Source organism: Elaeis guineensis, chromosome 16 (genome assembly GCF_000442705.2).
Source record: "Elaeis guineensis isolate ETL-2024a chromosome 16, EG11, whole genome shotgun sequence".
Classification (NCBI taxonomy): Eukaryota; Viridiplantae; Streptophyta; class Magnoliopsida; order Arecales; family Arecaceae; genus Elaeis; species Elaeis guineensis.
In genome coordinates this window covers 37748611-37767122 of record NC_026008.2, presented here as the reverse complement: position 1 = coordinate 37767122, position 18512 = coordinate 37748611, and the positions used below count along the sequence as shown (strand labels likewise).

The following is an 18512-nucleotide window of genomic DNA, read 5'->3' as shown; positions in this document are numbered from 1 at the left end:
CCAAAGTTTTGTTTATGTTGAAATCTTTTTATTTATTTAATTTTTATTTATTTTAAATTTATTTATATTTATTTTAAAAAAATATATATTTATTCTAAATAAAAAATGACAATTCATGTCGACGAGTCGTAAACTGATCAATCCGTTTACAATACGACCTGTATAATCTAAATATAAATATAATATAATTATTAAATAGATGAAGATTCACAATTCGTATATGGATTACTTATTAAATAGATCATTTGGATAATTTAATTATTAAATCAATCAGATCGACACAAATATAATATGTTTATGATATAATTAATAAAATTAATATAAAATTTTTAAAAAAATTAAGTAAATTTAATTTTTTTAGTGATCCAACTAAACTGTAAAAGAATATCAGTATGTATAAATTAAAATAAGTTCTTTTTTTTAGATTAGAATGATTAGGTGTTGTTAGAGTTTGGATTGTCATGAACTTGATAAAAATATTTTTTTAATAAATTTATAAAAATATTAAATGAATTATATGGGTCTATTTGGGATTCGCAAGTTAATCCGTAAATGACACGGATTTTATGGATTGTAATCATGTCGATCTATTTTCGATTATAACCAAATTTTTTCGATCATTTTCGTATCAAGCCCGTATGCCGTGTCAAAAACTGTCATCCTTAATTCTAAAAAAATTTATATTTACTTTATTTAAAATTTATATTTATCTTTTATTTTATTTTTGGATCATTAATGCGATCATTAATGTGAATGTGGTTGGTCACTTTTTATCTCTCTATAATAAATAATAATAATAAAAAATAAATATAAATTTTTTAAATAAATAAATATAAATTTTTTTAAAATAAATATAATTTTTTTAAAAATAAATATAAATAAATTTAAAATAATTATAAATAAAATAAATAAAAATATTCAAGAGTAAATATAAACTCTATCCTATCCGTATTAATGATCTTTAAAAAAAAATTAAACCCAAACAGGTGGAGAAGTGTCGTAAACTTTTGTTTTATTGTATGGAGATCCATGCGGATTGGGTAGATCAGATGGTGAAGAATTTGATCGAATTTAGATCCAAATCCGATCCATCTCTCTCTCTCTCTCTCTCTCTCTCTCTCTATATATATATATATATATATATATATATAAAGTACAGACATATATACCGTAAGATACATAAGAAAAAGGAATTTGAGGATGAGGTTAGGAATGTCCACCAACCATCCGACTCATCTATCCGTCCCATCCACAAGCAGACACCAAATCCATGACGGCCTATATTCCTTTCCTCTATCCTGCCCCGACCTCTGCTCCACTCAAAAGAAAGGAGAGGAAAACAGAGAGACAACAGAGAGCATGGCTCTAAAGCTGTGGGCTTCTTCAACAGCCAATGCACTCAAAATCTCCTGCGGCGGCGCCAAAACTCCACCTTTCCTCCCCTTCTCAATCTCCAGATGCTTCTCTTCTGGTATTCTCCCTCCCTACACTCCAATCCTCTAGTTTATATAGATCGGTTCTTCTGTTAAAGTAGTCTCGACTGCTATTCCCAAAGCTTTAGTTAATACACTTTTATCAAAGAAGTGACTGGCTTTCAATAAATTGGATGGAGATAGCAGCTTACAAGGAAAAATCCTGAGCTCTTCTAGTACCAGTTCTCTCTAGTTTGCTCTCATTTTTTTTGCTTTTCTGATAAGGAGCATCTCTTTTAGTTTTTGTCAATTGAGAGGCTAATGCCGAATAATATAATGACTGGGTCTCCCTAGATTGCTTTCTCTAAGTCATTGGACTGGTTTCTATGTTTCCATTCCTACAGTATGTTAGATGGGTTTGGTAAGTGGTGGGAAGACAGAACTTTGGTCATCTGGTTGCTTAAAATTGTATCATATTTGCAGTTTTAGATGGACTAAAGTACAGTTCTTCCCATGAGTGGGTAAAGCATGAGGGCTCGGTGGCTACCGTCGGCATCACCGACCATGCCCAGGTGAGAATTCTCCATTTGTTGTCCTCATCAGAAAAAACTAATAATCTCTTGTCCTAATGATGCAAAATTGTTAAAAATTTCTGTCTGTTCTCAAGTTCTTAGGCCATGATAAGACAAGCTTCAAGGTTATATTAGCTAATGAACATTTTGTTCTTGTTAGCCGAAATAATTGCAGGTGTACTTCTTGATTCTTTGCGGTTTCATTGGTGAATTGTAGTATTCTTGTTTAATACTCAGTTTTTAAGATCCCAACTTAGCTATCAAGTAAGAAATATCTCTGCTTCAGTGACTCACCATTGCCTATGAGCTTATTCTTATGTGAATTGTAATTCTCTTACAGGGTTGCACCCTCAGTTGGACATAATAATTGTTGCGGCCAATCCCCTCGTCGCCAGATCACCGGGAACGAGCGCCTGCAAAAGAAAGTCCGCATTGACCGGAAGCGGCTCTGGCGGGGACCCTCCGACGGTCAAGTCAGAGAGGAGACTAGACAACAGTGAGAAGAAAGCAAAGAACTCAACGAGAGAGAGGGGGCAAGCCTGTGAGTTTCGAAGGGCCTCTAGCACTGTAGCCTTCCCCGATATATATAGTGGAGCGTAGTATGGCGCCGTCATTAATGGCGCAGACAATTGAAGAATTGTCAACTCACTGTAGACTGTCAGAATCGCCGTAAAGGTGTCAAATCGTCGTGGGGCTGTCAAATCGCTAGAGTTGACCATGCCTTAGGCGGGATAATGCCCCTAGGCGGCAGTGCCGCATGCCGTTGTCAGGACTGACAGTTTTTGACAGTCGTACGGCGTTTGGGAGGGCTGGCCGATCATACGTCGGTATTCGACTGTCGAGACGTCGGGTGATGACCCGGAGGCACCGTCGGCTGGTCTGGTGTCTTGCTTAAGTCGGACGTCGGCTGCCACCCCCGACAGTGAGTCGGTAATATGGGTTCGGCCGCTCGGTCGATCAGAAACAGCATGGGTCGGTTCGGCCGACACACCTTCGGTCGGATATTGTCGGCAGCCGTCTGTCGGAGTCGTCGGTCGGAGTCGGTAGGTCGATCGCCGTCGGTCGGTCGGCAACGGCACCCATCGGTCGGTCGGCCCGACGATGAGTCGGCATGGGTGGGGTCGGTCGGTATTCCCCAATAGTTGCCCTCCTCCACTCCTGAGTCGGATGGCACGCTGGCCAATGTCTTTGTTTGGGCAGCAGCGTCGGGCGAAAAGGAGTGGATTACTAGCGTGTCAAGTTCCAACCGTCCCGTGGGCCGATATGACGACCGTACCGTGGGTTGACATGATGATAGGCGCCTCATGAATGTCGGGTGATTCACTGGCGTCTGACGTCCTGTCGGTGTCAGACGTCTCATCGGCATCAGATGTCCTGTTGGTGTCAGGCGTCCTGTCGGTGTCAGGTGTCCTGTCCCGTCGGCGCCAGACGTCTCGTCCCATCGGGAGGAGAAACTGTCGTTCCCGCCGCCCCTTCGGGGATACGAAACGTCACGGCCTCTGTGCCACGTGGCATGTGGCCATTGGGACGGGTCCGTTGGAGCGGATAGAGGTGACGTGGCTCAATCTGAGGATGGGTGCGTCGAACCGTCGGGTCGGAGGTCGGCCAACCTCCGAACGTAGCATGACACGATCATCCCGTAGAGTCTGATAGTCGAGTAGCATCCGACGTATCCGATAGTCGAGTAACGTCCGACGTATTCGGATAGGATAACGATGGCAAGTCGAATATCCATTGTCCGGCCCTTGGTCGGGCGTGCGCGTCGGGACGTATGATAAACGGTGGCAAGCCGAATATCCTTCGATCGGTCGTGATCAAGTCGGTATGTCGCGAATGCGACTGCGGTCGTCTTGGCATTTTGTCCTTCTTAGTCGAAGCTAAGTCGGCAAGTTAGCCAGCCGCATTAGTCGAAGCCCTTTGCCTTCAGAGGTGATCGAGCCGTTGATTCGGTGATCGGTGATCGAGCCATGTTGGTCGGGGCCTTTTGCCTTCAGAGGCCGAAGCCATCGATTCGGCGATCGGTGATCGAGCCGTTGATTCGGCGATCGACGATCGGCCGTGTTGGTCGGGGCCTTTTGCCTTCAGAGGCCGAGGCCGTCGGTTCGGCGATCAATGATCGAGCCGTTGATTCGGCGATCGATGATCGGCCGTGTTGGTCGGGGCCTTTTGCCTTCAGAGGTCGAGGCCGTCGGTTCGACGATCGGTGATCGAGCCGTTGATTCGACGATCGACGATCGACTGTGTTGGTCGGGGCCTTTTGCCTTCAGAGGTCGAGGCCGTCGGTTCGACGATCGGTGATCGAGCCGTTGATTCGGCGATCGACGATCGGCCGTGTTGGTCGGGGCCTTTTGCCTTCAGAGGCCGAGGCCGTCGGTTCGGCGATCGGTGATCGATGATCGACCGTGTTGGTCGGGGCCTTTTGCCTTCAGAGGCCGAGGCCGTCGGTTCGACGATCGATGATCGAGCCGTTGATTCGACGATCGACCGTGTTGGTCGGGACCTTTTATCTTCAGAGGTCGAGGCCGTCGTAGATTCTCTGCTCCTTCGATCTCTATCAGGATCTGCGCACGAGGAGCGGGGAGAGGGGTGTAGGAGTCATACCTGTGATGCGTCGGTCTCAGACTCCGTCGTCGGGGCAAGACCCGTCTATCGGTGGAGGGCCTGCTGGGTTCAGCATGGGCCCGACCTTTCTTCCGTTTTTCCTTTCGGCCCATGCCTTAAGTCAGGCGCCGATCGGAAGCTCCTTCGTCCGCGCGCATGTACTTGTATGCGCGCTCTAGCAGTTCGGCGTATGTTCGGGGGAGGATTTTATCCAGGGAGTAGGTGAACCGAGATGCCCTTAGCCCCCGTTTCATGATCGAGATGGCCATGTCTTCGTTGAGGTCCCGGACCTCAAGCGTGGCCGTGTTGAATCGCGTCACGAAGTGTCGGAGCATCTCGTTTTCTCCTTGTTTGAGGGAGAAAAGGCTGTCCGACGTTCGCGGCGGCTTCCGACTGGTGCTGAAGTGAGCCACGAAAGAGTACTCGAGCTGCCCGAAAGAGTGGATACTTCCCGATCAAAGATCGAAGTACCAGGCCCTGGCAGCCTTGCGAAGCGTGATGGGGAAGCCGATGCAAAAGAGAGCGTCGGTTGCCCCCTGAATCATCATGAGAGCTTTGTAGCTCTCCAGGTGGTCGATTGGGTCGGTGGAGCCGTCGTAGGGCTCCACGTGCGGCATCTTGAACCGACTGGAGATCGGTTCGTCGAGAATGAGTCGGGAGAGAGGTTGGGCGGTCTGGAAGTCGACGTCGTTTGAAGACTTCTGCCCGTCCACCTGCAACTGTGCAAGCCGACGGTCGATTTTCTCGAACCTGCGTTCGTAGTCGTCCGTCCGTCGGTGCTGGGAGACCCCAGGAGCGGAGTCTCCGGAAGATTCCGAGAGGGAGGCGGATGGTGTCCGCGGTCGCTTCTCCTTCCTCGCTCGTTCCAGCTGGGAGGGAGAAAGCTGTTGGGACCGATGGGCATCGCGCCACGGCCGCCCCTCCTCCTCTCTGTGGGAGCGCTGTGGCAGGCGCTCCCGCGGAGGCGACGGAGATCGACGCGGGCGTCGGCGGCTGCTCCTGGAGGGCATCGGACGTGCCGCCGGTTGCCCGACCGGTGATGGCGGCAACCGTACCGGCTGTTGCTGGAGGCTTTTGACCGCGTCCGTCAGCACGGTCATCTGCCATACGATCGCCGTGATCTGCGTCTCCATGGTCACCGCGGGGTGCGGAGAGCTAGGTTCCGCTGCAGAGGGTGGAGGAGAGGCCTCTTCCCGGCGGGAAGAGCGCCTCGTCGATCCGGTGACTCTCGATCGTTAAGCTCTTGTCTTTGTCATTAGTGTCTATCCCCCCTACCTGGCGCGCCAATCTGTTGCGGCCAATCCCCTCGTCGCCAGATCGCCAGGAACGAGCGCCTGCAAAAGAAAGTCCGCACTGACCGGAGGCGGCTCCGACGGGGACCCTCCGACGGTCAAGTCAGAGAGGAGACTAGGCAACATTGAGAAGAAAGCAAAAAACTCAATGAGAGAGAGGGGGCAAGCCTGTGAGTTTCGAAGGGCCTCTAGCACTATAGCCTTCCCCGATATATATAGTGGAGCGTAGTATGGCGCCGTCATTAATGGCGCAGACAATTGAAGAATTGTCAACTCACTGTAGACTGTCAGAATCACCGTAAAGGTGTCAAATCGCCGTGGGGCTGTCAAATCGCTAGAGTTGACCATGCCTTAGGCGGGATAATGCCCCTAGGCGGCAGTGCCGCATGCCGTTGTCAGGACTGACAGTTTTTGGCAGTCGTACGGCGTTTGGGAGGGCTGGCCGATCATACGTCGGTATTCGACTGCCGAGATGTCGGATGATGACCTGGAGGCACCGTCGGCTGATCTGGTGTCTTGCTTAAGTCGGACGTCGGCTGCCACCCCCGACAGTGAGTCGGTAATATGGGTTCGGCCGCTCGATCGGTCGGAAACAGTATGGGTCGGTTCGGCTGACACACCTTCGGTCGGATATTGTCGGCAGCCGTCTGTCGGAGTCGTCGGTCGGAGTCGGTCGGTCGATCGCCGTCGGTCGGTCGGCAACGGCACCCGTCGGTCGGTCGGCCCGACGATGAGTCGGCATGGGTGGAATCGGTCGGTATTCCCCAACAATAATCTTCCTCGAATCAACAGGATTAACAGCACCTTAATTAAGTCAACCAATCTACTCTGAAAAAATTTTTCGATGATCCAATCAAATCTTTCCAAAGTAGAAGTCAGTCTAGATTCATATTCAACTGGTTCAGGGTAGAATAATACCTAGTACTCGCAGAAACCAAGAAATTTGCAATAGCCTTAACATTGTAGACATTGAATCTATAGTTGTTTTGGTTCTGTCTGTATGTTTAGATTCTAGAAATTTATAAATTTGCTGTACATATAGCGACACACGACAACCTTTTTTCCCCATTGAAAATACTTCTTGTAACTTTTTATAACTTCTCCTTTACTACTCATTCAGGAAAAATTATAAAGTTATGCAAAGCATCTAAATTCAAATAAAAGATGACATTTTAATGTAGAAAACTCTCATCATTATTATGCTATTGCCTTATACTTTATTTTTATTATTATTTTTTTTTTTCTGGGAACTTTTACAACATCAATTATTAATAGCTTCTTGTCCAACCAATAATTCTTTGCAATATAAATTTGTTGCATTGGGGACAGGGTCACCTGGGAGAGGTGGTGTTTGTGGAATTGCCAGAAGCTGGGAGTTCAATTTCCAAAGGAGGCAGCTTTGGAGCAGTGGAGAGTGTCAAAGCAACTAGTGATGTTAACTCCCCTGTTTCTGGTGAAGTTGTTGAAGTGAATACCAAGCTAACTGAAGTGCCTGGTCTGGTAATTCAGCAAATCAAACCCACCTTTTATTTCCAAATACCTCCCATATTTTGAAAAGTTTTAGCTCTCTAAGTGATGCGTGTTAAGAATGCAGCTTAATGATGCATATTAACAAAGAGTTGAATGTTAACTGATTGAGGTCTCCTATGTTTTTCTCTTGTTTAGATCAACTCAAGCCCTTATGATGATGGATGGATGATCAAGGTTCGACCCGGCAGTCCATCGGAACTGGACTCACTAATGGGTCCAAAGGAATATACGAAATTTTGTGAGGACGAAGATGCTCACCATTAGGGCAAGAAATGCATGGGCACTAGTTCTGCTAACTGGCTTTGTGCTTCATCCCAAGAGTAAAGGTATCATTCAGTCAGTTGAGTCTGTGAAGAGCATCTCATGTCAATGGTTAAAGGTTAAAGCCATTCAGTTAATTCTATTTTCTTTACTTTCAACCAGTTTCTTTGTTGCTATAGTCTGCCTACCCTTACTTCTTTAACTTTGGTAGCAGATGCTTCAAGGGTAATCACTCTCTGTAACTTCATGCAACTAAGGCCATGTTTATTTCCACTTGTATATTTTATCTTCGCTATTGCTATCTCTTTAGCTTGTCACTGTTGATTGACTCATTACCATGGAAGGCTTATGCTGTTGTCCAATGGTTGTAAGATATGCCATCATCAGAAATGTAAATTAAGACACTTATTACATTGGTGATCTCCTCACTGGATATAAAAGTTCTTTTCCTTTATTTTGTGCAAAAATGAGCCTATCTTGTAAATTATATCAATAGACTGAAAATTGGGACAAAATCAGCCACATTGAAACATAATTTTCTTACAATTATTTGATAAAACATGGAGAGCTTTTCACATCTGCATTCTGCTTACATTGATGTTGTTGGGATCTTTGTGATTTTTGCCAGGCAATTGTCTGTTGGACGCGGATGAGGTAAATATCTCACTGGACATTTTGGGTTCAGCCTTGTCAGCCTGCATATGGACAAATTAAGTCATGTAATGTGTTCCTGTAATATAAAACCATTATGCATCTCAAATTAACATATAAAATGTATGGTAGTGCATTTTTTTTACAATAATCAACATCGTGTGGTAGTGCATTTTTTTCACAATACTCAATATTCAAAAACGAGTGTAGAGCAATACAACATGATAGCTTTAACTCTAAGATGCCCAAGGGACCTCTAAGGACTTGCTTGGCTTGAAACAAAGTAGACTTCTAAGAGGACTGAAGAGCTTTGAGCACAAAAGATGGGATAGGAATGCACCAAGTGCCAAAAATGGGTAATTGGCAATCATGTGAAGAGCTTGGGCAATGGATGAGAAATTCAAACCAATAAAATTGGGTGGTGGCATGCATTATTGGCAAGAAAGTGTGCTATTCTGTTGGCTTCATGTTTATATTTTTTCAACCGGATTCCTTGTATTTAGGTGCATGACTTTCTCAAGGTCAAAGTTCTGTCCTAGATACACCACCATATGTGGCTAGTTGGTGACAATCAAATGAACAGCTCAGGCAATAGATAAGAATTTCCAACCAATCAATTGAATGGTGACATGCATAATTGGCAAGAAAGTGTGCTGCTACTCTTTAGGTGCATTACTTTCTCCAGGTCAAAGTTCTTTCTTACCCACCTAATAATTGCAACAGAAGCACCAACTTAATATTGGAACTTTTGACATCCATGTTGTTGCAAAAATCTGATGCCATTCAATTCAAAAGATCACACCACCCCAATAAATTCTATTGCCCCCAATGGTCTCAATATCCCACTGATGACTGCTAAAGTCGGCTGACAGCTTGTGAGCATGTTAGTAGCCTACATAGAGCTCTCCAATAATTCATGTAGGATAGAATGAGATGATTGATACTCAAAGAAATGACACATAAACCCACAGGTCGTATATTGGATTCAGGTAAATCATGATATACAAGAATTTCTGGAACCTATCTTTTTTACAAGTCAGTTTAGTTCCTTAGGACTCCTCATACATCTTAATTGATAGAGAAAACTTGATGTATATCCAAATTTTTGTGAGTTACCTTGAAAAATCCAAAAAAAATTGAACTCCTAGGATCTCAAGGGTTGAATCATGTGTTTTCCTACTTCTATAAGACTCTTCAAGTCATATGCGCATTCATGATGGAAAGCACAAACAAATTCACTGTTCAAGTGCTTTTGATGCAAGACTAAGGTGAAAGAAAAATGTTATTTCTTGTTGTTTCTTTCCCTCTTGAAAAAACAACTTCAGATGTCTCTCTCTGGAGTTCTTCTTTATGTGAATCTTATTCTGAAAAAACTCAGATAAGATAAGGGAAGGAGAAGGAGAAACTACTCAGTGGTTTCTTCTCTTCTCCAACTATTCCCTCTAATATTTAAATGTTTAGGTGATCTTGGTTGGGCTGGCCCATCATGGGTGGCCCAACCAGATCCAAAGCCCAGCATTAATTTAAATAATCAAAGAGAACAAATGGAGTCCAAAAGAATATGCACAAAATCAGATTTCTAATGCTTGCTTTGGAGCCCATATATGATACTCATCAACCTAGTTTTGGTTCCATCAAATCCTACATCTTGGAAAATTCCATCAAATCCTTTGGTGAATCTTTATATGAATTTTTTATATGGGGTCTCCCTCACCCTATGACTACACACTCATTTTGTGAGGCTACTTTTAAATTATTACTAGTATATTAGAGCTCATTATCCACAACAAAATCTTATCAATCAAATACAATGATATATAAATAACAAAAATCTATATATGGGTGGCTGTCACTGTCATCGAGCACAAAAATGGTTAAGTACATTGTCAGTCAAGAACCTTATGAATTAACTCAAGCTAATTTGAAACTCTGTAATGGGAGTAAACTTTATTGTTTGTCTGGTTATCTTTATTTTCCTCAATTTTTGTTTTTCCCTGAATCAGGTTTTCACTAGCATCAGAAAATAAAGCTGCACATCACCAGACAATGAAGAGATCAGCAACAATTTGATCTTAGATATACTACATCATCTTAGTTATAGTTTGGTGAAACACTTTCTAGTCCATATGTTATGAATGTTGCTGGAATCACTAAGTTTCTACAAGTACTTCAAGTAATTTCCATAAATGATATACAACTATTCCACAAGCTTCTAACTGCACATAATCTTAGAAAGAGAAACTAGATAGGCCCTCAGTCTTGTGTACTATGTGGTAGAGTGGATGGACCAGCCGGTCACCTTATCCTTGGTTGTGGTTTTGCTGCTTCAATCTGGAAGCACTTCCTCCATAAATTAGGAGTTCGTGGAGTACCTTCTTCTTTCGAAGTGGCAAGGGAAAGATAGATTAAGGATAAGATTAGGAAGCAGTGTGGCTTAGGTGGAATATGATTTCCATTGCTATCTGCCGGAAATTTTGGATTGAATGGAATGGTCAGATTTTCAGGGATGAAAAGCATTGAGGACTAACAGACCATTAGAGGCATTGAAAGCTTGCTTGAGGAATGCTTTCTGCTTGCTAGGAACAACCAGGTCGCTGTGGTTAGGAGCTTGAGAAGATTCATGAGTGCAAGTAAAACTCGGCTGATATCTTTGTCTTCTCTCTTTTGTTTCATTCCTTCCTCCTGTAACCTCCTCATCTCCTGATTTTTAATAAAATTCTTCTGGTGCTCTGCACCATTAATTCCTCGAGAAAAAAAAAGTAATGCACAAACAGTTCTTTTTCTAAAATCTATTGGCCATCATAATATGTAAAGAACATCTAGTTGTTGTTTCAAATTAACTTGTATACTCAATGATTCCACAAACAGTAAACCAAAAAAATAAAACAAAATTAAAGAAGAAACAGGAATAAACTATGTGTCTACTGTTGTATCATAAAGGGGAAAGAATAAATACCATAAAATGGATACTAAAATAACTTACTGATATTTAAGAAGAAAATAGTGCAGGAAAATTGAGATCTCTATTTTGGCCAGCTCATTTCCAGGGCACAACCTGCTTCCTCCTCCAAAGGGAAGGAAAGTTCCTGATTTGGGTGTAAGACCCTGGACAGATAAAACATAGATGTAACAGATATCTCCACAGATATATATGTCCATCTATTCATGGTTATTCCATAAGAGCACCAACTCCTTGAAGCATAAAAAATACACAAAAGAAACAACAGAAAAATCACTGGCCTACTTACATCCCATCTGCTTGGATTGAACTTCTTAGGGTCTGGGTAAACTTCAGGATCCATGTGAACACTTCTGTACCAAGTCTGAACTCTCCACCCTTTAGGTATGAGATAACCTGTGAACAGGCAGGCATTACTAATTTTCCCTGTTATTTTGAATCTGATTTGAGTCTCTCATGATTGTTAGATTCTTTTTCTTCAATAATCAGAAATGTTGCCTATGACACTAACCGTTGACGTAGACATCAGCAGTTGCTTTCCGGAAAGCCACAAATGAGATGTTAACTATGCGTAGTGTCTCATCAATAACCTTCAAAAATGAGAATGATGCCAATATTCTGAATGTGTAACTCCAAGGTGTGATAATATATGCAATAATTTAAGCTAACATAATCATTAAACAAAAAAGAACTTATGAAAATCTTGATTGACCTTTGAAAGATACTCCATTTTTCTGACCTCCCTTAGTGTGAGTCCCTTCTGCATAGGTGGTTTATTTCTTCTGATCTCCTCTTGTTCTGCCTAAATGCATTGCCATGTTAGGATCAGTTCCAGTGTCTTCGATGTTCAAAGATCGGGTTGAAATTAAAGTCATATATGAAACCGTCTGCTACCTTAGCTTTTTGGAAAAATTCAGGGTGTTCTTGTAGAAACACAGTGGCCCACATGGTGATATGGCCAGAAGATTCATGACCAGCATTGAGATACATAATCAATATATCAATAATCTCCTCATTGCTTAACTTTCTGCCATTTTCATCTTCGACTTCCATGAGACGATCCATCATGTCCTTATCTGCTGGAGGTGGATTTGTTGCCCTTGCTGCTTTTCTTTCTTCCAGAGCAGCTTGCAGAATGGCCACCAATTTTTTCCGAGCCTATAATTTAAGAGCATACAAGTTATACTAATTCAACTGTCAAGCACTATTAAATACCCATTTTCAAAATTGGAACACTAAAATGTAATCACAGGGTTAAGGTATTAGTTCATGCATATCAGTTTATTTTGGAAAATAAAAATCATTTAAGTGAGAACTCTTAGAATAAGTGAAGGAAAATAAGGAAAAAAAAAAAAAAAGAAGCAGAAATATCATAAAGAACTAAAAGAAAATTTGAACAAGAGAAATTCTTTGTCAGAAAATATACTTTTAGTTGAATTGGTTCTTAGAGAAACAAAGGGGAAGAAAGTACATGTACCTTGAGTGCTTTATGGTAAGCAAATCCAGGGATGTTAATGGCCATTGCCCTCATTCCATAGTTCAGATCAGTGTAGACTTTCTCCAAGGTCTCCATTATGCTGTCACTCTCTGAGCTTAGAAATATTTTCATGATTATCTTGAATGTAAACCTCCTCAGCTCTGTAAGGAACTCAATTTCTCCCATTCCTGCCCACTTCTCCAGAGTTGATACAACAGTATCCTCAATGAACTCTAGATATGTAGTTAGTGCTTCACAACCATTAATTGGAGCTGCTGTCAGTCTCCTTAGCCGCTTGTGTTCTTCATGAATAATGCCTACAAATGATTTCTTCCCAATGAGCTCGCAAGTGGCTTTAGGCCAACCAGGCACGAACAGGTCGTCATCCATCAAAACTTGCTTGCAGGTCTCAGGTATTGTAACCATGATTGTTGGGGTCCCAAACATATAGGCCTTGTATATTCCAATGCGGCTAAACCTATAATTAGAATTAGAATTAGAATTATTAGCATGGAAAATGCTTTGTGTACCTCTTTGCATACCCCACCCGGAATTTTTGCAAAGCACTAGGGGTAAAATGGGTAATAAAATCTTCACGAACCATCTATCCATGTATAGCATACAAAAACCCAATTTGGTGCTCATTCCGAGTACGCTAAGGGGTAATCAACAATTATAGATTAGTATATGTGGTGAGTTAAATCTTTATTCCTCTATCATTTTTGACATCTTTTCGTGTATACTAAGAGTCAAAAATATGATCAATAGAAACTCAAAAGTAAGATGGCGAAATCTGAAGAGAGAAATAGGCATGGCATGGTAGAGACAAGTTGACAAAGTAAGGTAGCACAATGTTCAGGTGACACTGATAAGGATGCAGAAAAAGATGTAGAAAAAGGTGGTAAGTATATCATGGAAGCAGATGGAGACACTTGAAAATTGTAAACTTGGCAGTGAAATCAGGTCACTTGTCTCCACTCTCCACTTGCCACACCTAAGGTACTAGGTTTAGCTTTTTGCTTTGTGTGCCCTGTCAATCAAAAGGAGAACCCTTCTCCGTGGGTCTATCTTAACTTCAAAAGCCATAAAAGTTCACTAGTTGCTCTTTATTTCAGTGTTTGAAGTGCTATCCCTTTTCTACCAAAAAAGAAAAAGTGCTATCCCTTGTGGCAGATAGCAGTGGAGCATGAACATGAGTGTGAAAAAAATGCACATACTTTATGTCAAATCTTTCATTGACATGGCTTGAGGGTGAAAAAAGACAAACTACATCTTAAATTGCCACAAACATCCTCGGCAAATCCAATTTAAAATGCAAAGATGGACAATAATGGAAATTATAAAACCGAAATTAAGCACTGAAAAACTTAAAACCTCCAATCATGTTAGAAATTTAATGGTACCACTGGAGCTGCACACAAGTGTATCTTTTTGTTGCATTATCCAGTCGACCACAATACCATGTCATTTTTTTTTCGGAATAACCATTCCAAGAACCAATTTGATATTGCTTCCTAAAATATGTAAACAGACAGAACATCTGAACTTCATTTGGCTATAGTCACCCGAAGATCTAGAGTTTAATACAGAGCATTAGATAACCCTTAAGCACAATTTTAGTCCTCCCTGAGTTGTTGGATGTTTGATAACCTTGTAAAGTATGATAATTGTTGTATGATGGAAAGTTTCTGATTAAGATTTTTTTAGATTCTGATATAAATACGCGAGATAAACAAATCAAGATTGGAACCTAGTCTCTGGCTGCTAAGCAGAGCAGTGTGACTGCTAAGGAAAGAACTGAGACGGAGGTACTAAGCAATACCTGCATATACCAACTTTTGACATCACCGACACCCTCACCCTTTCAATGTCATGGGCTCATGCCAGGTGTGACTGAAAAAAGTGTGGTATTCAGTGTCTGAAAAGTAGGTATATGTAACAATCTTTACATCCCACTGGCTGAGTATTCATCTATCACCAATCTAAGTTGGCCAATATGTTATAAGACTAATTATCAGATATTCCAGATTTTTGAAGCTAAATAGAACAAGTTCTCAGCCCGCATTAGTTTGCAAACAAACAGTTTGAAAGGGGAATTCCACTGGTTGCCATAAGCTTATCTTCAACATAGACATCAAAATATCTACTCAAGATGCAGTAAAGCCCCATTTGAGCCTTTGTCTGGTCTCTATTATAATGTCTTCTTGTTCTCACTCCATTTTCCTAGAAAACAAGCAGCTCAGCACCATGCAGGCCTCAAGAAGCAAACAAAGTTGCCCAACCACAAGAAGACAACACCCAAGCAGATTTCCATGGTAACCCTGCACTCCCACCAATGCTAGTGACAAAGGGTGTCCCAGCATACATCATACTTTATGTGATATAATGCAAGGCATGGTGGTTCACGTGCAGAGCTGCAAACACAAGAGTTTGGTATGTATGAAACTCTAGCAGGTGCAGTGCCAAAAAAAAGAAATATTAAACAAGTAAGTCCACTAATGGCCGTAATTGGATTCATTCAAGTGGATCATTACCTAGGTTCAAGCCATGATTTGACCCGTAGGGTAGGTCACAGGTCGCATCTTTCGCACAAAAGAATGATACACCTTTCTTATTCTTTGGTGCGCATCCATCTTGGATTGCACAATGATTACATTGAAAGCTGTGCTGATGGATGACTTAAAAGAGTTTGGAGTGCTTTAAGAGCTGTGCAGAGTGCCATCCATTGATCCGTATCATGAAAAAAAAAAAAAAAAAATCAACCATTCTTTCATGCAAAAGACACAACCGGAACTTACAGGGTTATGAGTCAAGCCTAATTAGTAAAATCTTTAATAAGTTTGGGTCTAGCTTATTGCAATGGGAACCAACTTGGATCTGATTTGGTGTTCTATCTGACTTAAACTAGGTACAGACTATTGCATCACCTTGCGTGTGATGTTTTAATTCTTTAGAGAAGGAACATTGCCGTAGCATTTTTTTCTCCCATTCTGTTTTGATCTATAGCATTATTCTACTGGATTTTTCCAATCTTCTGTAAATAAAGTTGAGAGGCTGAGAATATAGACATGAAATAAGTTAGAACAGAGAGGCTTTACCCGTACAAGGCTACAAAGCCACTTGCATTTAGAATATCGGAAAACTCAACTCTTTTGGATTCTTTACGCTCCAAGTTGATTCGTGGGTAAACTTGGATGGATCAATTATTATTTTTCTGAGAGAATTAGATGAATCAATTAGACAGGTCACAGTCACTAAGAATTATTTAGACAAAAATATCCCTATTTTTCACTAGTTTTAAAATATTAAGAAAATAAAAATATACCATACAAAACAAAAGCCATATTATAACTAAAGTACAAAACAAATCCTTGATATCACTGAAACAAACAAGAGTGCGTGATAAGTTTGCAGAACACTTGCCAAAACATGATTCTTGAGAATAATTACCTCGCAATTCAGGAATATAATTATTTTGATATATTTAAAAAAATCTAATTTGGATCATTATGTTTTAGAAAAAATTAATATATGAAATGTCTGATTAAGTAGGACATGTCTAATGTTTTTTAGGATTCATAATTTTTTTTTTTTTTTTTTTTGAGGAACTAGGGCTCATAAAATGTTACGTGACAAGTAAGTTAGTTTGGGCGTATGTCTGACATACGCATATTTACGATGAGAGTCATAATACTTAATATTAAGAGTCTGTTTGGATAATCCTATGAATCTATTTAGATTCATAAAGTTGAGGATACCCGATCAAAGAGAGAGGGTCAGAAAAAAAAGAGAGATATAGGAAGAGAGAGATAGGGTAGAGAGAGATTCTCCCAAGGGGAATAAATTGGGAAGATGAGGTTGATATGGGTCAGGCAGGGTCTGATATGTTTTCTATTGAAATGTTATTCCCAAGCCCATGGGGATTACCAAACAAGCCTTAAGCAAATATAATTGCAGACGCGGCTGCGTTTCAGAGGACAACGTGTCCGTATGTTAGCCGCTACCATGCTTTCTACCAACCATGCAGGGCCACGTCAGCATGCAACAACTTTGCCCGTAAGAGCTGTTTGTCAGTGTAGCAGCTCTTATAATATCATTAACTTGGACTTCCTTTTTGCTCGCAGTGTTGGTGGGCCACACTCGACTTGGAGCGTGACTGGGATAAATGAGGGGCACCTTATGCTCGCCACCAGCCATATCCAAACGGGTCCCACCCCGAACGGAAGCCCCAATCTCAGTCCCATAAACCAATGCTCTTGTTCATTTTTAATATTTAATATATATATATATATATTTAATATTATATATCTATATATATTCATTATAATTAATATATGATGAATCAAAAAATTATCAATTTAAATTTAACCTATTTATTAAAAATATTCAAAATCCAGATTCCAAACAGACTAATTTACATAATAAATAATCTAACCTAATTTACAATAGATTGGAATAAATTAAATAAATTAAACGGTTAAACAATTTCACCCTTACTAATTACTGGGTAAATTTAACAAGATAATTAATATAATATATTAATTATCTTATTTAGATAAATTTAACAAGATAAATGATGTAGTATATATTTTTTAAAAAAAAATTTGTAACTGAACTGTAATCAATTATCAAAATATTACGCAAAATGAAATGCAATGCGAGTCAGAAAAATAAGTATGATTTGTAATTAATTAAAAATACATAAATATTTAGTGATTTAGAATTGGATCTCTCTAATTCAACGGTATATCGTAACTCTTAACTCACAAAATTTGCTATTCATGAAAAACTGATGATGGATGGAAAAAAAAAAAATTGTTAGAAATCAACCTTCCTATGGCTGTTTAGTTCATTAAATTATATAAATTTTAATTTTTACCGAAGCTGCGTACGTCTGACCCTTTTGAGCTGCTGAAAGCTCGTGCATCGAGAAAAAAGTGAGAAATCTGGGGGTGAATGAAGTGATAAATGGTTAGACGATAAACTCTCGGAATCGGTGGCACGCCGTTTGGTGCTGACAAAGGATCAAACACGTACCTGAGAAGTCCGGTTCAACCAGACTTAGCCATGCAAGTGAACCGGACCACCCTTAACGAACTCACTTTGGTTAATCCTGGTCCTCACTCTCTCAGCAAAACCTCACTTATCGAAATCCCCGCAAACTAATCACGGAATGCTCAAACAAAATGTATGAGATTAGAGGGGAGAGCAACCGAAAGGGGGAATCAAGGGATGAACACTGACCGTCGGATGTAGGAGTTGATGAAAGAATCGGGATCGTTGGATTTGAAGGCCCAGAGGAAAGCGGCCATGTTGCCGAGGAGAGGCCACCCGAGATCCCCCGGCGGCAACCTTTTCCTCTTCTCTCCGAGCCCCCATTCGTGCACCCACTCCTGCACCCTCCTCGCCCCGCCGCTCACCGCCGCCACTCCCGCCACCACCGCCGCCACCGCTATCAATAACTCCCACAAATCCATCTCTCTCTTTCTCTCCACCCCCTCCTCCTCTCCCTCTGTCCTCTCTCTTCTATCTCTCTAGAGTTTCGACCTCAAGGGATGGGATTGGGAGGGAATAAATAGGAGGGCGTGGAAGGTGGATGGCTTGAGAGAGGATGAAGAGAAGGTACGAGAGATTGAGAGGAGAGAGAGAAAAAAAAAACCGGAAATGTTAGAGAGAGAGAAAGCGAGAGAAGTGAGCGTGCCATTTCCTATATTTAGTTGCAAAGAGAGAGAGGGAGGGGGGGGGGATTACCAATAG

At 41.4% G+C, this 18512-nt stretch overlaps 2 protein-coding genes across 3 annotated transcripts; one reads left to right on the top strand and one right to left on the bottom strand.

Moving 5' to 3' along the window:
* Positions 1-1300: 1300 nt before the first annotated feature.
* Positions 1301-8470, top strand: LOC105059577 (glycine cleavage system H protein 3, mitochondrial-like). 2 transcript variants are annotated; one of them, XR_003798358.2, is made up of 5 exons: positions 1301-1471; positions 1896-1984; positions 7207-7377; positions 7543-7733; positions 8297-8470. XR_003798358.2 is itself a non-coding variant. In XM_010942914.2 (4 exons), exons 1-4 carry the CDS (start codon positions 1360-1362, stop codon positions 7669-7671), a joined length of 501 nt encoding a protein of 166 aa, XP_010941216.2. In that variant the 5' UTR covers positions 1301-1359; the 3' UTR covers positions 7672-7947. The 2 variants fall into 2 exon arrangements, 1 of the variants encoding a protein (XP_010941216.2); XM_010942914.2 differs by lacking the exon at positions 8297-8470 and having other exon boundaries at positions 7543-7947.
* Positions 8102-18447, bottom strand: LOC105059578 (ent-kaurenoic acid oxidase). Its single transcript, XM_010942916.4, has 8 exons — positions 18000-18447; positions 12756-13233; positions 12173-12436; positions 11991-12080; positions 11790-11868; positions 11568-11674; positions 11303-11424; positions 8102-8363 (listed from the first exon to the last, which is right to left on the bottom strand). Exons 1-8 carry the CDS (start codon positions 18230-18232, stop codon positions 8258-8260), a joined length of 1479 nt encoding a protein of 492 aa, XP_010941218.1. The 5' UTR covers positions 18233-18447; the 3' UTR covers positions 8102-8257.
* Between the last annotated feature and the right edge of the window lie 65 nt (positions 18448-18512).